Here is a 19,464-nt window from a genome sequence, read left to right on the forward strand (position 1 = left end):
AAGCAGGCTTCCAGGGGCTGCATTTTTGACTGAAGGACAAACTAAAGCTAGAGGAAGCTTTTGGAACAGAAAAAAATAACAATTAAAAATCCCACCAAAACATACCATTAAGCTGGACAAACAGTGTCCTTGCAAGACATCCTACAGCCATGAAAGAACATTGATCCAACTCTCAAAAAAATCCTTAAAACAATAAAGAAATTAAAGCATGATTTGAATACAAGCATAATGTACTTTTCTTAGTAGAGAGAATCTCAGTAGATTGCTTTAAGTTTGCCTAAATCTCAGCTGAAGAGAATTACACGTAGAAGAGAAAAACATGTACCACACCACTCATTAGCATCACTGCCTAGAAAAGCTCAGGCTTAGTCCCACAGCCCAGATCCTCACACGTTCTTAAAAGAACTAACTCACAGAAATAATCTGGTTGGGTCAGAAGGTCAAATCAACCTTTGAAATATATGCACCCACGTGTGCAATTTTCTACAGCAACCTTGAATGATCACTGCTGGTCAGGAGACCTGAGGAAATCCAGGAACGTTCATGCTTAATATTAACCTTTTGCGTGATTTGGGACTAAATCCAGATCCTAATATTGCACAGGATCTTCCTTGCCCTTTATCTGGCCACTATGGAACCTTAGCAGATGATCCACATCAGTAATAGGGATTTTGGAGTTAATGTAGGGAGACAATGATCAAGCACAACATCCCTGTGTGCTACAACAAGCTTTTTATCTTCTATGCAGTGCTCTCCTCAGACTTCACACAGGCTGTTGGATGTCTTGACTGCTAAAGCAAAACAATCAAATGAACTTTATGCCATTCTTGGATTTTGAAAGAGATGTGATGAACAATTTGGTATAAAGAAAAAAATAGTTAATTTTCTCATAAACAAAATCAAATGAAAGAAAAAATTCTGTTTAATGAACAAATACTGGACAGCAGGAATAGTAGGAAGGTACTTTCAATCCAGAGTTTAGATAACACCCATGAGTTACTCCAAATATTATAAAATGTAATTTGTAAAGTCTAAATCTAATTTTAAAATCTATTCCTCCTTGAGAGTTTCAGTTTAGGGTTGGTACACACTTGTCTCTTTAAAGGAGTTAGTGAAAATACAGTGCCTGTATTTTTTCCTGGTGGCAGTGGTAACCAGCATCCCCCATGACATAGTCCTGATTAATTTTCCCTACAGCTGCACTGTTTAGCATTGGTTGTATTGTACATTGTTCTGAGAAACTGTTAGTACCTCAAAGTATAATGGGCTGTTATAATCACACAAACAATGAGGCCCCTTTTATTAATTTACAATTCAATTACTGTCATGCTCAGTTCACATGCTATACCATAACTTTATAAAGCTCATCGAGAAAACAGGGGCATACTTTATGTCCCAGACTTTTTATTCATTTACAATTCAAGTACTGTCATGCTCAGTTCACATGCTATCCCATAACTTTATAAAGCTCATCAAGAAAACAGGGGCATACTTTATGTCCCAGACTATGCTTAGCAGTCACATAATACTAAAAAACTCTAAGCAAGTAATGCATTCTAGTTTGTTCCTTATGGGACTATATACAGACTATGATATGATACCAGTATCAAGATGCCCAAAATTTAGAAAATTATGCTTGATTTGAATGTATTTATTTAGGTATATTGAAGTCAAATATCACAAAAATTCTCTGACAACAAGGCAGAAAAGATGCACAAAAGTATAGTGTAGGACAATCTTCATTAAAGATCTCAGTGTCTAATTTCATTTACCACCGTGCATCTTAATCTCTTACTGAATTAAGGCTAGAAATTCCACATAGCGTTCATTCATAGCATTCATTCACTCATTCATAGGATTTATGGCCACAAGAGATTATCAGAACCTGTAGTTCGACCCTCATTACATTACAAGCTATTATATTTTGCTAAGGAGGACCAATTTGAATTGGTTGGTATTTGAATAAAAAATGTACTCCAGAAAGGCATCCAATCTTGGTGCTTTGCCCAGAAATATATGAATGTCATACATCTGAATGACAGAACAACTGTTCACTATGTGAAAAGAGTTAAAATATGATGTGGAGAAAGAAATGGTTCCTTGCTGTTGTTTCAATTATTCAGCACAGTGCGTGCGTTTCCATCTTAAATCTAGATTTTGGCGTGGTATGTCAAACGTACAGCGATACTGACAAGCCACTGTCAAAACAGCAGGCTCAGTAAGATGATGGAGCAGGTACTTAGAATAGAAAGGAACTCCCAGTGAATAATATCATGCATATCCACAGAAACTACTGTCTCCACCAAAATCACATTAAATATCAACAGAATGCTTCTGACTTTCAAATTCATGGAAATTCTAAAAACAGAGTGGAAAACAGTAGGACAGCAATATGTTTGCATCCTGTTTCTCTAATAATATTTTACATTTTTATGATCCCAATGCACCTGATAGTTACCCTGCAGTTTTTAGTTATCAGAAGGTTTTTCTTCCAAAATTACTTTCTTTTACCCTGTTCTCCATTTGTCAGCAGCATGTGCTCTAAGTGATTCCAAGCTAATTTATCAGCATGACTGTCTATAGTTCATTGTCCAAAATTTATTGGTGTTCTGCTAGTGAACCAGCTATGGATTCCAAACCCTTACAGTGTGATGAACTTGGATGCTTCCTGTACAAAACCAGCTGCAGATCTGCCTTTCGAGTGTCATAAAACCCACCTGTAGACATGCACACTTCCATCTGGTCCTCAATGAACAAGCCAAAGGTTGCTTATTCTCCTGCATCTCTACAGCTTGTCCTCTCTGCATTGCTATTCCCCACCTGTCTCTTTGAAGATAGTCCACCTTAGCCACTGCCACCTTCACACACATCACCCTTTCTGCCTCTTCCCTTAAGGAGCACCTCAGAGAAGTACAGAGAATCTTCTTCTGAGCAAGGAATATACTACAGGGTCCAACAAACCGAGCTGCTGTATTATATGTCTAAATTTCTCTTCTCTTTGCTGTCTCACAGCATAGACCTCAGGGTGACTTTCTGCTTCTCCAAATCACTGGCATAAAGAAAGCAACAGGCTTATGTTGTATTTTTTATCTTCCTCCTCCACACAGTCTATAACTTAAAAAAAGAACAAGAGTCCATAAAGTGGATGGAGGCATTTGCTGCGTGATTTGGAAAGTGGATTTGGAGGTTTCAAGACCTGGAAAGACCAGTAAAGTTAAAATGCTGTCCTAGAGGAGTAGATTCTCTGTTTTTCTGCCAGTACGTCTTGAGTATCACTTGCTCATCAGCCCAAATACTCAGCTGGCCATTCTCTGATTCCTCAGTCCCTGGGCTTCCAGCTGAAGACTTGTGGCCAGTAGTGAATACAGTGACTGTGCTTTAAGCAGATAAAGGTCTATGTGAAGTAAGCTGAAAAATCAGGCACTTCATACCCTCAAACCTGATGCCCAAAATTAACAATAGATTTAACAATTTTTGGCCCTACTGTCATCTCTCGTGTCTCAACTATAATATTGTAATAAATAAAAGCTCAAACTCTCCCAAATTTAAAAGTTAGTAAAGTGCTACAATGAGATCATTATGGAAACTTCCAAGTTTTCCAAGTATATATAGCAGTAGAAAATGATAGGCTTAACATGAGGCACAGTCATCACAACTTGCAATAGTGCAAACGGATTTGTAACTCAAATTGTACATACATCTCATGTTTCTCTACATTGAGTTTGTTGTCGAATGGCCTTGAAAAACTCCACTTTCACACACAAAAAAAAAAGTATTGTCCTCTGCAATAACAGCAAGAGTGTCCACGTTTTGTTCGTTCTCCAGAGTAGTCATTTTCTAAGTCACCTTTAATCGCTGAATTATTTCTTCTCCAACATTTCTGTTTTTAAAATATTTCCAGCACACCAGAATTTCAGACTAAGGGAAACATAAAGCAAATATAGGCCATGCAACACGGACATTAATGTCGAATGAGCAATACAAAATCCAATATTTCATCCTTCACAGGAGACTATGTATTGTTCACTTGGCAATAAAGTGTATAAATTACACTTTGATTTTCTTGTTTCACTTCTCTTTACCATGCCTGGTGTGCTGATGTGTCGAGAGAATTTGCCTTTTTGAAGTTTTGCTGACAGCGTTACAGAACCATTTTCTCTGGAGCACCCTTCTGAAATTTGGTTTTTTTTTTTTTGAAACCCTTTTTATACTATGCCAATTTTGCTACCTCTGCAAAAAAATATTACTCGCCTGAGGGTTTTTCTTCTTCTTTCAGTCATGCTGCCAGGGGGCTGATTGTTTCTGATAGCTAAAGTCAAAACTCCCTGAAAATGGACTATTCAAGCTGAAGAGCGTTTCACGTGAGCACGGCAGGTTTTCCAGTCACCTTACTTGTCTATATTATTTAGTAACACAGTTACTACGTGACAGAGATTATAAAATCATTTGAGCTGGTTGCATTGACAACCTGGGCAGAAAAATAATTCTATTTCTTGAGATTCTGGAATGCCAATCACAGAATAAGGCACTTGGTGAAGAGTGTAGCATAAATGAAACAAATGGATAAATAGGTGACATACATAGATAAGTCTCTAAAGGCTAAGGTACCAGTGCCAGAATTTCTTATATGAGTCATTTAACCAAATTTTCTTGTTTTCACTATGCAACTGGAAAAAAAGGATCTCTGTTAAACTGATGGAAAGACTATTAAAATGCCTTTGTGCATTTACAATATTAAATTATATCAATTAGACATCAAAATGTCCACTGCATCATTTGCATCATTTTCTCCCCTGTGAAGAATCCCTCCTACGTTGTATTGTCTATTTTTTCACTGCCTCAGGCAAGAAAGTTTCATCCATTTCCCTGCTACAACCCGATATGTGCATATATGGTATAATACACTGAGGCATCTGAAATTAAGACTGCCTTACTGATCTGTGTGAATTCAACAGTGAGCATAAAGGTGAGGAGTAAAGCAGGCCATTGACTTCTGATTATACTTTTATTTCCTTTAACCATTTCTCAGAGCCTCAGCACATGAATGTTTCCCTCCCCTCCATCTCTATTTTTTTTCTTTTCTTTTTTTTTTTAAATATGATCGTTCTGAATTATTTGTTTAACCTCCATAAAAACTTGGGGACTTCCAAGCAGAGCAGTTGGCTGCTATCTGCTAGCAACTGATGCATTTAATAAATTATTCCCTATATTTAAAGGTTAATGATGTTCCTGGGCAAGGCACAGTGTGGGCTGCGTGATGTGAGGCTGGAAAAGGAAGGGGCATCTTCCTGTACCAGCACTGAGCCAGTGCTGCAGACAACACCTGGGACTGCCTGATTCTGAGATTCCCTGTGCAGACATTCATCCAAGTGGGGGTGAAAATGTGGAAGAACTGTAGAAAAACAGAGCTAGAAGAGACTGCTAAAAACTAGGCAGTTGGCCCCTCTTCCCTAACCAGGAGTTACTCGAGGTGTGTCATTACTGACACATGCATTTCTAGCCTCTTCTTAGAAACATTTTATATGGAGGTGCCACACGTTCCCCAGGCAACCTTTTTCCAGAGCTTTGCTACTCCCAGGACTGAGAAGTCTAACCTCATTCAGCACTGTTGTGATTATCCTATTATTGTTTTTCCTATACAGACATCATATATAAAGAATAACATTCTATTCTACTTTGTGATGAGTTTTTATATACTCATAGACACTTCAGATCTTCACTCCTAAGTCCTTCCTTCCAACTAAACAACCCAAATCTTTTGGTTCTTCCCTTAAACAAGGGAACTCTCACCATTTTCCTGTTTTACTGCTGCATCCTCACTTGAAAGGAAATATACTCGAAAAAACATTTACTACGCTTGAAAAACTGTAAGATATGGTTTCTGACAGGAAAGGTTGAAGTGATTACAAGTTCTGTGATAGACTGTTTAATTGGCACAACGAAAACTCCAAAGTAAAACACCCTGAAAAAAGTTCATAAACACTAACCTAGCAGCAACGGGTGTCAGCCTCATTCAGCAAGATATCTTAGCCATTTCACAGTTGATGTAAAATTGATTAATCATGCATTGAACTAGAGGGAAGGAAATAAAAAGAATCACATCAAAGACAGAATAAGGTAGACGAGACTGAAAGAAGAGTTTTGAGTCGGACAAAAACCATTTCTGGGGGATAGGAAGAAAAAAACATGAGCTAGCAAGAGAACACCAGGGAAAAAAACAAGTGGAAGATAATACGGTTGCAGAAACGTACCCAGAAGCCTATGGAAAAAGCTATCAAAACATCTGTGACTGCTGAAACTCTTGAAAAGTAAAATAAAAAAAACTATATAGAAATATCAGAAAAAAACCCCAGAGAACCAGCATAAAGGTGCAGATCCAAAAGAAAAGAAATACATGAAAGAAGAAAAGAGGTTTCACAGTCGCCCTTTCAGGAATTTTGCTGTAGGAATCAAGAAGGACAAACAATATTTCATACTCTTCTATTTCAAAACAAAAGGTACCGGAAAGAACAGACATTGCCTTGTCATGCAGCATCTTTCTCTCTGTTTTTTACTTTTGTTGAATCTGACCCAGCCCAGTTTTCTGTTACTCTTTGTGCCCAGAGCCTAAAAAGTACTAACATCACCTCTTCCAAACGCACATGACTTCTGAGAGAGCAAAAACCTGCCTGAGCACACAGAAACTGAGCAGGCATTTGACAAATACCTTCAAGCTTTTGGAGGAAATCTATTTAGACAGAGGCGAGGGCGTTAGCAGAGTTTACCAGTGCACATTTACATGATGCTGGGTATGATCACCAGCACAGTTGGCATGTTTCATGCCATAGAAGCATCTCCAGCCTGATGAGTGATGTTGTTAGTGGAAATGGTCTGTGCCCCTTATTGAGATCCTGGCGTTACCAGTGCACACTACACATAAGTTCAACAGAGAAAAATAAAGATGTGTAAATTAATAAATTATGATTACCTCAGAGCAGCAGTTTTCCCGTTTCTGTGAGTACACGTGACCTGCCTGGTTTGGTACCCAATTTGTATGTCCCAGTACTTGTTCTCCTGTCTATTCTGTCTGTTTCGATTCCTCTTCTTCTTAATTAACTCCCGAGCCTCGGGATCCCGAACCGCCTTCTCTCTGTCCTTTTCCTTGTCTTTGTTCTTCCCCCGTTTCCTCGCTTGCCTTATTTGCCTCGAATGGGGCACCGAGCAGGCGCTCCAGGGTCCCACGTTGAGGCTGTAGAGGCTTTCTTCAGTGGCACAGGGGCTGGACTGACAGATCTGAAACTCGGTGAGGTTGGGACAAGCAGAGCCCCCGAACTGCGGCGGAGCCACAACGTGGCGAGTTCGATGCTGAAGCCCGTTGCCACAGGTCTTGGAGCACTCCGACCAGGGGGAAAATTCGGCCACGATGCAGTCCTGCCGGCACGGGATGAGGCAGGCCTGCTCCTGCCGAGGCTTGGGCTCAAAGTACTCGCAGATGACATCCTCAGCCGGCACCCCGTTGGACTTCTGGATGCAGGTGATGTCCCTCGTCTGGATCCCTTCCTCCCCTCTGAGGCACTCCAAAGGCTTCTCGTGGCTGCGGGAGAGGACGGGCCGACACGGGTTCCAGTTGCCAATCTGCCAGTCGTACAGCTCCTTGTGCCAGTCGCAGACCCGAAAGCAGCTCTGCTGGTTGTCCGGCCTCTCGGGCTGCTTGCAGTTGGTGGGCAGCGTGGTCCAGCCCTCCACGTGGGCACACCACACCGCTCGCGTCTGGATGCCGCCCGGACCGCATTCGTCTCCCATGCATCTCCCCCACGGACCTGGAAAACAAGAGGAGATGCTAACGTTGCACAATGAATGGTTTTTCTGCCACGGTGCATCACAGAACTGGTTTTGCTTTTCCTATATCTCTAGGAATTTCATCATTGGAGAGACTTGAACTTGGAAAATGCAAAATAAGTCTGGGATAATTCTTCATCTCCTATTTTCATGATTACAGACACATTTCACATTTTATCCGAGGCAAACTGAATACTTAATTTCAAGAACATACACAGGAATGAATCACTTTAGAGAGTTAAGAACTGAGCAACCACAAAGTCATCACATGGTTTTGACTAGCAAGATAGGAACCAAAGTCCTCCCCTCCATGAATCTAATCTTTTCTCTCATCTGCATGAATACCCTTGAAATACCCATGAATACCCCTGAAACGGTTTTAAATTGGAATAAAAAAGATTCAGATTAGATCTCAGGAAGAAATTTTTTACTATGAGGGTGGTGAGACACTGGAACAGGTTGCCCAGGGAAGCTGTGGCTGCCCCATCCCTGGAGGGGTTCAAGGCCAGGATGGATGCGGCCTTGAGCAACCTGCTCTAGTGGGAGGTGTCCCTGTCCATGGCAGGGGGGTTGGAACTCGATGATCTTTGAGGTCCCTTCCAACCCTAACCATTCTATGATTCTATGAAATACCCATGAATACCCCTGAAATACCCTGAAACCCTGTTTCGGTTTTCACTTCTCATTTCTACTGCACTGCCCTTCATACCCTGGTGCCAATTAATATCAGTTCACTTCCTTCCATGCTGTGTCAAATAATGAGAACAACAACATAATGCATTTTGAAAAACAGAGGTAATTTCAGGCAGGCCACTTCTTTTCTTTCCCTTATTATAACTAAAATAAAAATTAAAAGCCAGTTAAGGAGTGTTTGTTCCACACAATCTGTGAAATGATTATATGGAATAAGTTCTTGAAAGAAGAGACATACCAGCTGGTAACTCTACAAAGAACAGAAGTTATTGCTTTTTTTAAATCTCTAAGGTCTATGGTAAATACTTGACATGTTGTTATAACTAGTGTCAACAAACCCAATAAAAATCTATATTCTTGAAAGATGATATGGTTGCTTTTTCCATTATTAAAACCTTTAATTTTTACTCCGTTCAACTCACAAAATCCACAAATTGGCAGGTAAAACCTCTGTATTTTTCCATTTTTTTAAAGAATTCTCCTCATACACACCATGCATTGACTCACTATGAAAGAGGAAAAGAACAAGCACTTTAGAAAAAAACCTGTAGGCATTTCCCAAAGAAAAGATGTCCATCTGCAGACAGTTGGTCACACAGTAGACATTTTCTCTGACCAAGGAGTCCTCATGTTCCATGAAGAACCTGGGGCCAAGCCATGCAATACTCATTCATCTGAATGAGATCAGTAACAAGACTATTTGTGTGAGTAAAGTTGTGGGAGATGCTGGGCTGAGCCTTTGTTATTTCTAAAGCAGGTTAACGGAATAATTCTGGTACTGCACAAGAATAAGTTTAGTTTTTATAAATAAATATATATATTTACATAAATAAATATAAATTAGTTTACAAATTATTTACAACACTTTCTTATTGAATGACTAGAAAGAATATGAAGACACACCTTATTAGTGATTCCCCAGAGCTTTAAAAGTCTCATTGACTTCAACACAATTTTCACTGTTCATCCAACTTTAACTTGAGTAGCAGTTTGGGAATGGGCTGACGAAGGGCTATACACTGAGCCTCTGCTCCTCACTCCCTCTTTTTTAAGCGGACACTGCAGCTTAACTGTTTGCTTGTAGTTCTAAAATCCTAAGCATTAATACTCCATAGCAATGCCAGCTGGCAGAGACTGATTCAGCCCATGGAAACTCCTCCCTATTTTTTGCAGATTAAGTTTGAATTAGGGATTCCAAGGTTTAGCTAGCTATCCTGAAAAATAAATGTATATTAAATACAAATACATTTCAGTTTCCATTTCAGCAAGATTACCCTACTTTACCTCTAACCAGCCTTCCAAAAATGACATAATCATTGTTGTATTTAATTTAGGTGTATTTACACTGATTTAAGAGATACCATTTCCCTAGAACACCACTTTGAATGCTTGCCAACCTTAAAAGAATAAAGACTGCAGAAATCTCCAAGTAAAGCAGAGATATTAAAATAATTGTGATTGAAATAAAGCTAAATGAAAAGAATGAATGAAACAAAGCTAAATCTTGCAAACTACAGATTTCTGTCTTATCAGATCACTGCACCTTGTGTATATTGTGTGTGCTCAGTGAAGAAATCCCTCTTTTAAAAAGACCAGGTCTTTACTGTACTCCAGATGAAGAGTTTGCTCATTTGGGATTCTACTAAATGTTCAAATATCAATTAGCCAAGAAATCATGTTGTACCTTGAACTTCTGCTTGACATGAGTGTGCTAATTGGGCAAAAATAAGCTCTTTCATTAGATTACAAGAATGTTGTTTTTACAACTGGATCCAAGACAACAATGAGGTGCACAGATAGGCTCATGTGTTAAACTGCGTTATTTTGCTTTTGCTCTGAAGTAGTATGCAATTTTATAAAAGCATTGCCAGTGAGTATCAACAAACCCCATTTACATGAACCTTTGAGCCAACTGCTGCTCAGCACCTCTAGGTTCATGGAGCTGTTGACACAGAGCTATTAGTGATGTATCCAACCCTCCCCCTTATAGACATTACATTGATCTTTAAGTTTAAATACAAAATAATCTATTTAGAGTACAAGGCTACAAGTACTGCAGAAAGCTTAAATTTTCAGTCTACTGCATGCCTCTTTATGTGACTATGACAGGGCCCCAAAGCGAACCCCAGCTTTGAGGCAGGGATCTGTTGAGGCTTTCCCCCTAGTGAGCTGACTCAAAAGACTAAAGGGCTGCCACACTTCACCAAATCAAACTGCATTTGTGTAAACACTTAAAACTTGGGGACAGGGTAAGTGTTAAATAAAGCAAGCTGAATGTAATAGAAAAAAAAAAAAAAAAAAAAAAAAAGATAGACCTTAAGACCTTATAGCGGCCTTTCAATACCTGAAGGGTGCCTATAGAAGAGCTGGGGAGGGACTCTTTGCCGGAGGTGTAATGATAGGACAAGAGGAAATGGTTTTATATTGGAAGAAAAAAGATTCATATTAGATCTCAGTTCCAACCCCCCTGCCCTGGGCAAGGACACCTCCCACAAGAGCAGGTTGCTCAAGGCCCCATCCAGCCTGGCCTTGAACACTTTGCAACATGCTTTTTATATTCTATCGTCATTATGGGCAGTACATTAACCACAACATTAGTAAATGTGAAATTTGGGGAAAGAAATAATCTCACAGAAACTACTGGGGCACTGATACAGAACCCAGCAATGACAGAAATCAGCAGAACACAATGGAAAGGGTCTCCTCCACCACCACCATCACCGAAAGGCTGCAGGAGGGGCTGGGGAGGGTGGCAGCCCTTTCACTGGTAACAACGACAGAAAGCCTTTAGGAAAGCTGTCGAGCCTAATCAAGGTCTCACAGGATGTTTTAATTTGCTCTACATGGATATTCTTTAGGTTCCCTCTGTCCCACCGAAGGAGTCCTCATGCAGACACTCCACCGTCCTTGCCCTGCACTGATCCTGTTATCCTGGGCAACAGATTCTCTTAGGATTTTGTTTTAGACATATCAAGAGGAATGAGTCACAGTTCACCTGTAGCAAGCTGTACTTGTCTCATGAAAATACCATCATTTATCTGGTTTTCTGTTTAATCAGCGCATTACAGATGGCAATTATAGAAATAAATAGGAAGCTCCCCTCTCTTTTTTGTTGCTGGGAGTTGGCACTTAAGTCTTAGGGAGTTTAAAATGTCATTTGTAATTCTTTGTCTTCTAAAGAGATTACTGTAAAATACAATATTAAGATTCTCCCTAAGCTTCTGTAGGATTAACATTTATTTTTGTTAGGGAGCAGGGAAGTAAGTGCATTAACCATTACTGCAAGTTTATTCTGAAATTTCAGGGAAGGATCACAATGGAGTCAAAAAAAATCAAGACAAAACCCGCACTAAAGCACTGATAGGTGTGCAGCTGAGAACAAAGCTATTTGTAGTAGCTAGTATCTTATATATTAATATTGTTTCAGGTATAAAAATTATCACTATTTGAAGAATAAAAAAACCCCTTATTTTGAACTTTGATTCAGAGCAAATAAGTGTAAGTGAAAATCCCTTGAGCTTTTCTCCACATACAAATACATAGACAAAACAAGTCCCCAGCAATCCCCAAATAAAAAACACATCTTAAAACTTCAAGATACTACTCCCATTTTTAACAAATGAGGGTTGCACCACTTATTTCATCTGAATTTTGCTGTACTTTCAGTGAGAACTGGTTTTGACCCATTTTGTGTTACTGGTTTGGTGTCTGTAAGTAGCATTAACAGTTTAATGCCAGAGAGAGCGACTCGGGCTGCACAAGACAATGAGCAGCTTAGTTTTCAGTATTTTGAGAGGATTGTATTTAAAGAGACTATTGAGAGACTGATTAGCAGAAATCTACTTTTTCTACCTTCAGAAACAAGCTAACGGTGCCCGATATTGGACACCTCAAATTTCTTTGTATTGTGAGAAGGTTGTGTTGAAGGCCAAGAAGGTTAAGTGGGTGATACAGGGCCGAGAGTCAGAAGGACACCAGCATTACAAGATCTAGTTCAAGCCTAAGCAGTAAATCTCAAGAGAGGTCAAAAGGACATGGATCAAGAAGTCTTTGAAGGACTCGGGAGCTCCTGATAGCAGAGCCAGCGAAGGAGCAGGACGAACAGCAGGACACCGAGAATATAACAGCCTCAGAGCTGCCACCAAAATCACTTGGGCTAAATTAAAACAAGATAAGCATGTCTGTAAGTTGGTACACTACAGCTATATTTTCCTCATTGCAAAAGTCTAAACAGGAAACAGCCTCCATGATACAGACATGTCACCTATTACGCTGGGAAGAAGTAACACAGCAAAACACTGTAATTCTAGATAAATTATTGATGGCTTTTTTTTTTTTTAATATAGAACCTGAGACGCTGCCAACATGACAAGCTGGCAGCCTTCAGAAAGACAGATTCTGTAATTTATACTATGGGGAGTGCCAAGAAAGTAGAAGATCACTGATAGACAAAACCTTTCTATTTTGCCTCTTTCCCACCCATGGTGGGACTCCCTGGGTGATGTGCGAGATGCCGCCTGCTCTGTTTGCCAGCAAACTCTTCTTTCCCTCCAGGAGTGCTATGGATCACCTTGGCTGTCGTCTCTGTTTAATGCTTTTGTCTTTCTCAGCTCCTCTCTCAGAGGTTGAAAAGAACACGCGAGGCAGCGTCTGCATCAAAGCAAAAGGATTCAGGATACGGAAGAGAGATTAAAAAAAGGAAAGGATTCTCAACGTAATAGAACAGAACATCTCTGATTCAGAGGAAGATAATGGAGAATCAAATATGCCTACAAATGATTTAACTCCTAGGTCAAATTTTTTACTTCCTGATTCTCTAAGGGAGAGTGTAAGCCACACTGCGGTTCAAATCACCTCAGAATCTGAAGAACAAGTTGTTCACATTTCTGAAATTAAAAAGGAAATCTAAAAATTAACATTAAAAAAACTGTGGTATAGATGCGTCTAATCTACACATTTCACATTGTTTCCTCATTTTCAGGGCATGCTTTCAAATAATGGGATAAAGGCCAACTTGTCAGTATATGAAAATCAGCCACTTTGAAATCTCTCTAGCTGTGTACATAATTACTAAGTCACTTTATAAGTGTGGGCCTCTTTATTTTTTCCCCTGTTAATATCCACTAAGAAAACACACTCACAGATGTTCCTGATACTATTAATGGCATGGTAATTAACATTATCCATCTGTTTTCAAGTTTCACTTAAAAACATTAATGTCACACACATGAAAGAAAGTGAAGAGTAACCACAGCAGCTTAAATTCTGACATCTACACCTCAAAAAGCACAACACTTAGTCAGTGTTTCCCTGAGCATTCTCATGCTAGAATCTTACAAATTGCTACAGCCAAATTTTACTTATTTTACTCCAGCAAGTACTCCTTTTGTGTAGTAGAAAACTGGTGAGTCTAAAACAAAGATATGTGCTCCATAAAAACAAATTTGGAATTTAATGTGCTTTCCCAGTGTTGATGCAGTGACCTCCTATACCATAATTCTTGGGAGCTTTAACACACTTTTCACATAATAGAGGGGTTTTTTTTGTCTTCCTTGTGCTTTTTCTGCCATAACATTGTGTCAATTACAATAGATATTGAAGTATTTTATCTGTTATAAACATGGAGTATTTATTTCTCTAATATAGAAAAGTACATAAAGAAAAAAAATGGTCTCAAAATTTTTCTCCTTTTTTTAATATAATGTTAGTTCTTCATCCCCCAGACAGTCAGGTCTGAAAACCTAATTCAACCCTTTAAAAATAAAAAGAAAGAAAACCCAACCACCTCCTTAGATTTGAAACTGATTAATATTGATTTTCTTGCTCTGTCTGTGTGGATTCAAATTTTTAAATAAACCGTATCAGGGCTCACACTTTTCATACCACATTTCTTTCCAAAGTAATTTGAATGTGCAGTGGCATAACACCCTGAAAATCGCTATCTGCACCGAAGCTATCAAGAGCCTCCAGCTCGCAGCAGTGGTGGAACATGATAATCTGAAGTATGTGCTAGCACATACCCAAACATGAAAGGCTGACAGCTCACAGTGCAGAACTATCTGGTTTTGTGCTGTTGTCATAACCTGTAATGAAATCCTTTCCTTTAGGCTTATTATAAACTTAAGCTAATTCTCAAAACATTATTCAGATTTTAAAACAGTTCTTCCTCCAAACCTCTTTTTTTATTTTTTTTTAGCATGAGTTCCTCTAACTATTCATTTTCCTTTACACAGTATAGCAGCAGCAGCCAAAATGAATATTGAATGAATACACGAAAGGAATACTTAATTGAAGCAGCATGTTTTAAAGAGAAATAGAGCTTCTATGTTCTACAAAGCAATTACATTGCTTTGAGCCTCTAGTCATGTTGTAATAAATACTTCTGATATTGTGAGATACTGAATGCAGTTTCTTCCAGCCCACAGTCTGGTTACACATAAAGCTGGTTCGTGAACGTTTCTTAGTTTCATTAGAGGTAGCATTAAACCATCCTAACGTATTCCTCACACTCCTCTCCCTGTGTTCTCTCTCTCGTCACACTGCTGGCTGAAGAGCCAGATAATGCTCTTCTGACAAAATGATGGTTCCCACACGCAGCAAACGCTCTCGCAAGCTTTGTAAGTTGGATGAAAGGCTTTATCAGCCTTTGCTTGTATCTCTCCCACACATGTCTGGTTTGGTTTTTTTTCTGATTACTAAAGAGCTGAAAGCTGCTCTGCCTCTCCTGCTGAGACAGTTACACTGAGACACACCAAAGACCTACCTACTCTAGTGCCCATCTCCTACAGCAACAAAGAATCGTAGAATCATAGCATGGTTTGGGTTGGAAGGGACCTTAAAGATCATCCAGTTCCAACCCCCCTGCCCTGGGCAGGGACACCTCCCACCAGACCAAGGTGCTCCAAGCCCCATCCAGCCTGGCCTTGAACCCCTCCAGGGATGGGGCAGCCACAGCTTCTCTGGGCAACCTGTTCCAGTGTCTCACCACCCTCACAGGAAAAAATTTCTTCCTGAGATCTCATCTAAATCTCCCCTCTTTCAGTTGGAAACCGTTACCCCTCATCCTATCACTCCACTCCCTGATCAAGAGTCCCTCCCCATCTCTCCTGTAGCCCCCTTCAGGTACTGGAAGGGGTTACAAGGTCTCCTTGGAGCCTTCTCTTGAAGAAGGTATGGAAATATGGTGAGCATATACGATGTCTTCCCTGGTACTCTCCCAGCTTCCCACCATTTCCAGCTCACACAGCACAGGAGACTGTGCTGGTACAACCCTTCCCATATAACGAATACTTGGACATCAGATAAAGAACATCCATGTGTTGTTCAACTGCCTTCTAAAGAAGATCACTTTTAGAAATCGTATTAGAAATTCCTAAATTTCCTGTTCTTTTTCTTGTGCGAGGCTACTAGAAAGGTAATGATAGAAAACACATGGCAGGAACCTATTTTTTTCTCATACAACAAGCAAGGAGAAACAGAAGAAAAACCAATCCCATGAACAGCAGAGCCAATTGTGAAATCAATAGTTACTTCCAATAATTATAGAGACTGTAATCACAAGTAAATAGTAACATTTTACAATGAAAGCTCTATAATTATATGAGAAACAATAACGTCATTACAAATGACCCTTATCTGTTTCCCTTTAGATTTTGACAGCTCTGTCTGCCTCAGAATCTGATTTTAAGGGACAGATTATTGAGAAAACCAATTCAGGTCCACCGCCTATTAAAGAGGAGGATTTGATTTGTATAGATTAAGATGAGGTTTTCCCCTTGGTGTTGAACCAAGATTCACAGTTTTCTCCCCATCGGCATTTTGCATTCAATGCACTCACAAATCTCAAAGCAAATTTCAGTGGAAATTGATGTATTTTAACTGGAACACTGCTAAGACAGCATCACACTTTACCCAAAAATCTCATTTCTAGTACTAATCTCAGTGATAATACATGGAAATGCAGATTTTTGCACTAATTCAACTAACTGAGGCTTGCCCTTCACTTTCATCAGAGTGAACCTCCATGAGACCAACTGAAAAAACACCACTAGCTCTTGTCATGACACTTGGATATCGGCACGTGTCACTTCATCAATTGCTCGGTACTATTAGGAGAGTTCATTTCTCTGCAGAGTGTTGTGCAATCTCGTGGTAATCAGCCATATCGAACAGGTTACAGGGACTTTAAATCAGATCACTCACGCTCCTATCAAGAATATTTTGCAATAAATGTTTTTTTAAATGTGATTTTCTTCAGAACACGCGGGCTGATATAATAAAAAGAGAAGACAAATAAAAAGGGAAGACGAAATATTTCTGTTTCAATTACCGTCAAGACCAAGTGAATGCTTTTATTTTTCTCCCTCTGTCTCATTTCTTGCCCTTTTATTTCTTTCCCTTGTTCATCGTAGCCTCCTGCTGTGGCGCTGATGGCCAGAAGTGCTCGTTGTGAGGCTGCTACAACCACAGGGTACATCCGTCAACGCAGGCCATCACGCTTGTGCCAGCCCAGCGGTTCCTAATCCCAGCCCCTGCTTACATTAGCCAAGGGCAAACAAATCAAAAACCTCCTTCACTGAGATATGAAGAAATTTACTGCTATGGCTTTTCAGAGACCGGCTACAGCTTTTGGCTGAGACCACTAGAAGCAGACATCAGAAATTAAATGTAGTATCTTTGCGCCCTGACTTTTTTTAAAGGGTCAGACTTCCTCCAAGATATAATGTCAGACAAGGTAGCACAAAGTTGGTTATAAGAAAAAAACTACAATTTCATTGCATGAAGCCAGAAAGAGCTTTAGGTTGTGTTCTCAGCCCTACTCCTAGCCCGCAGGGTGATCTACCTACACCATTTCTGTCTCCCTGCACTTCAGCTTCCTCTCTCTAAGACAGGGACAACAATATGAATTTTTAAAGCCCATTTAGACGTATTAATGAAAAACGGTGCGCGAGAAGTAAATAGCAGTAGGAACACACGTTCTGACATTTTCTCTCCGGAAGCACACAGTTTACTCAGTATCTTTCCCTTGAGTTTTGCCCTAAATCGCAGTTGTGTTGAAAGGTGTGTTTTAATAAAAAAGCAAGGAGCCCAGACGATAAGCTGCTGCTTTTTCTTACTCTCGACAGAAATCTTATTCATGGAGCACAGCATGCATACTACTTCTCATCTGCGCCTTCGCTCTGCCTCCTTGGCCACAAGAGAGCTTATATAGTTATTCAAGGATCAAATAAGAAGGTTTTCATATCTCTGGATTCTTTACAGTTGTTTTCTTGGCCACTAATGGAATAAAATAAAATAGGAGACCTGAACTTAATGAATATCACTTGGATAATGATCTGGACTTCTCATCTAATTTCTTCTAATTCACCGGAGCAAAGAAGTTCATAAAAATTGCATCTTCGAAGTAAGGAAGGGCCAATTTTATATTTTTATTTTTATTTATATTTAAATATTTCATTATTTAAATTGCCTACGTTTTGGACTGAAATAACAATCCAGTCATAAATCTTTTGAAGTGCACTAAGACTTTATGTCTTGCTGAGATACATTCTCCCAAGCATATCCTCTGTTCATTTATTATTCATTATTGTCTGCAGTTTGCCGAATTCCTGTGAAACCCATTTTCAATTTTTAAATGGCAACTTTTCCCTAAAACTGTGGTGTTTTCATTATATAGACACAGTACTTAAAACTATGGGAAGGAAAGCCTACTAAGCCATGTGGATGTACTCAAAATATAGGTGCTGCTATGTAGTAGACAAGGATAGATCTGTATTAATTTTGAAGAATCTTGTCAGGACCATATGAAACCTGTCACTGCAATATATGCAAAATAAGGAATCTCTTTATTTGAGTGCTCTATAATCAATCATTTTCATTCTAGACACAACTGAGATAAATAATTCATTTTAAAAAATGACTATTACTTAGTTCCATCTGGTAAACGTGTTGCACAAATGTATTAAAATAAGCCCTTTTGTCTATTTTTGTGATGTTGGAAATATATCTAACAGAACGTTCTATGTAAATAGGGTTTTTTTCAATTTTTGTTTTAGAAATAAGTAATAACTACTGTGAAATATTAATGTAAGCAGTCATTTCAGTATCTCAGACCATATCATAACTTTGGCTTTTAAACAGAACTCCCCATTAATCACAGCAGGGACTTCTGCTTAAAAATACATGAATTTGATCTGGTATTATCACACTGATCTATTACAAGAACCCAAGATGTCCTATTAAAAATGCAACGAATCACTATTGCAAAAATTTAAAAGTATACAAGTATTTTAAGGAAGTATTTTAAGGAGGGCATCACAAGAATAGTCTCATACCAGAAATCTCCAGGAGATTTCTTAAAATTTCTCTCACCCAGTAAAGAAACAGACAGGAACACAGTCATCGACCTCTTCCTTTGTCTTCTGTTCTAACACAAAACCCATTTACTTTTCCATTGCAAGTGCTACCTTTGATTTCTGAACTTACTTCACAGAGATCTTGCCATAAGAAGTAACAGCAGAATCTTTTAGTAGATGTTACTAGGAAACAACACCTCTTTTACACTTTTATCTTGAGAGAAGAATCCCTCAATAGTGGGTAAAACTTTTGGGTTTTTTAGTATCACCTTAGACCTTCTGTAGATTTGGAAGGATTTACTCAATTATTACATTGGCAAACTTCACAGTTAAGAGAAGGTGAGAGATGGAGAAGGCATTAGAGAACTTCAGACGTGCAAAGCTATGAGGCTGAGGAAGGACCATGGCATTGGGGCAAACTGCATGTTTCTCTCCAGAAAGGCAAATGCAAGAAATGAATTTTTGTCTTTTCTATAATTTTTTTTTGCTTCTTTGAAGACTGTGCTAAAGCATCAAAATTCAGCAGTGAGGATATTGCTGAATACTCCCTCAGAATGATTTTATGTCATTACTATTTTCCTGTACTCAAAGACAACAG

The 19,464-nt window shown here is 39.1% G+C and overlaps 1 protein-coding gene across 1 annotated transcript in view; it reads right to left on the minus strand.

Moving 5' to 3' along the window:
* Positions 1–16,987, minus strand: part of THSD7A (thrombospondin type 1 domain containing 7A) — a 133,303-nt gene extending 116,316 nt beyond the window's left edge. The window contains exons 1-3 of the mRNA XM_014940238.1: positions 16,841–16,987; positions 15,275–15,293; positions 6,968–7,799 (exon numbers count right to left, since the gene is read on the minus strand). Of these exons, the coding sequence (XP_014795724.1) occupies positions 6,968–7,799; positions 15,275–15,293; positions 16,841–16,987 (998 nt within the window). The remainder of the gene's footprint in view (positions 1–6,967; positions 7,800–15,274; positions 15,294–16,840) is intronic.
* Positions 16,988–19,464: the final 2,477 nt, after the last annotated feature.

The sequence above is a fragment of the Calidris pugnax genome, unplaced genomic scaffold, assembly GCF_001431845.1.
Source record: "Calidris pugnax isolate Ruff unplaced genomic scaffold, ASM143184v1 scaffold76, whole genome shotgun sequence".
Taxonomy (NCBI): Eukaryota; Metazoa; Chordata; class Aves; order Charadriiformes; family Scolopacidae; genus Calidris; species Calidris pugnax.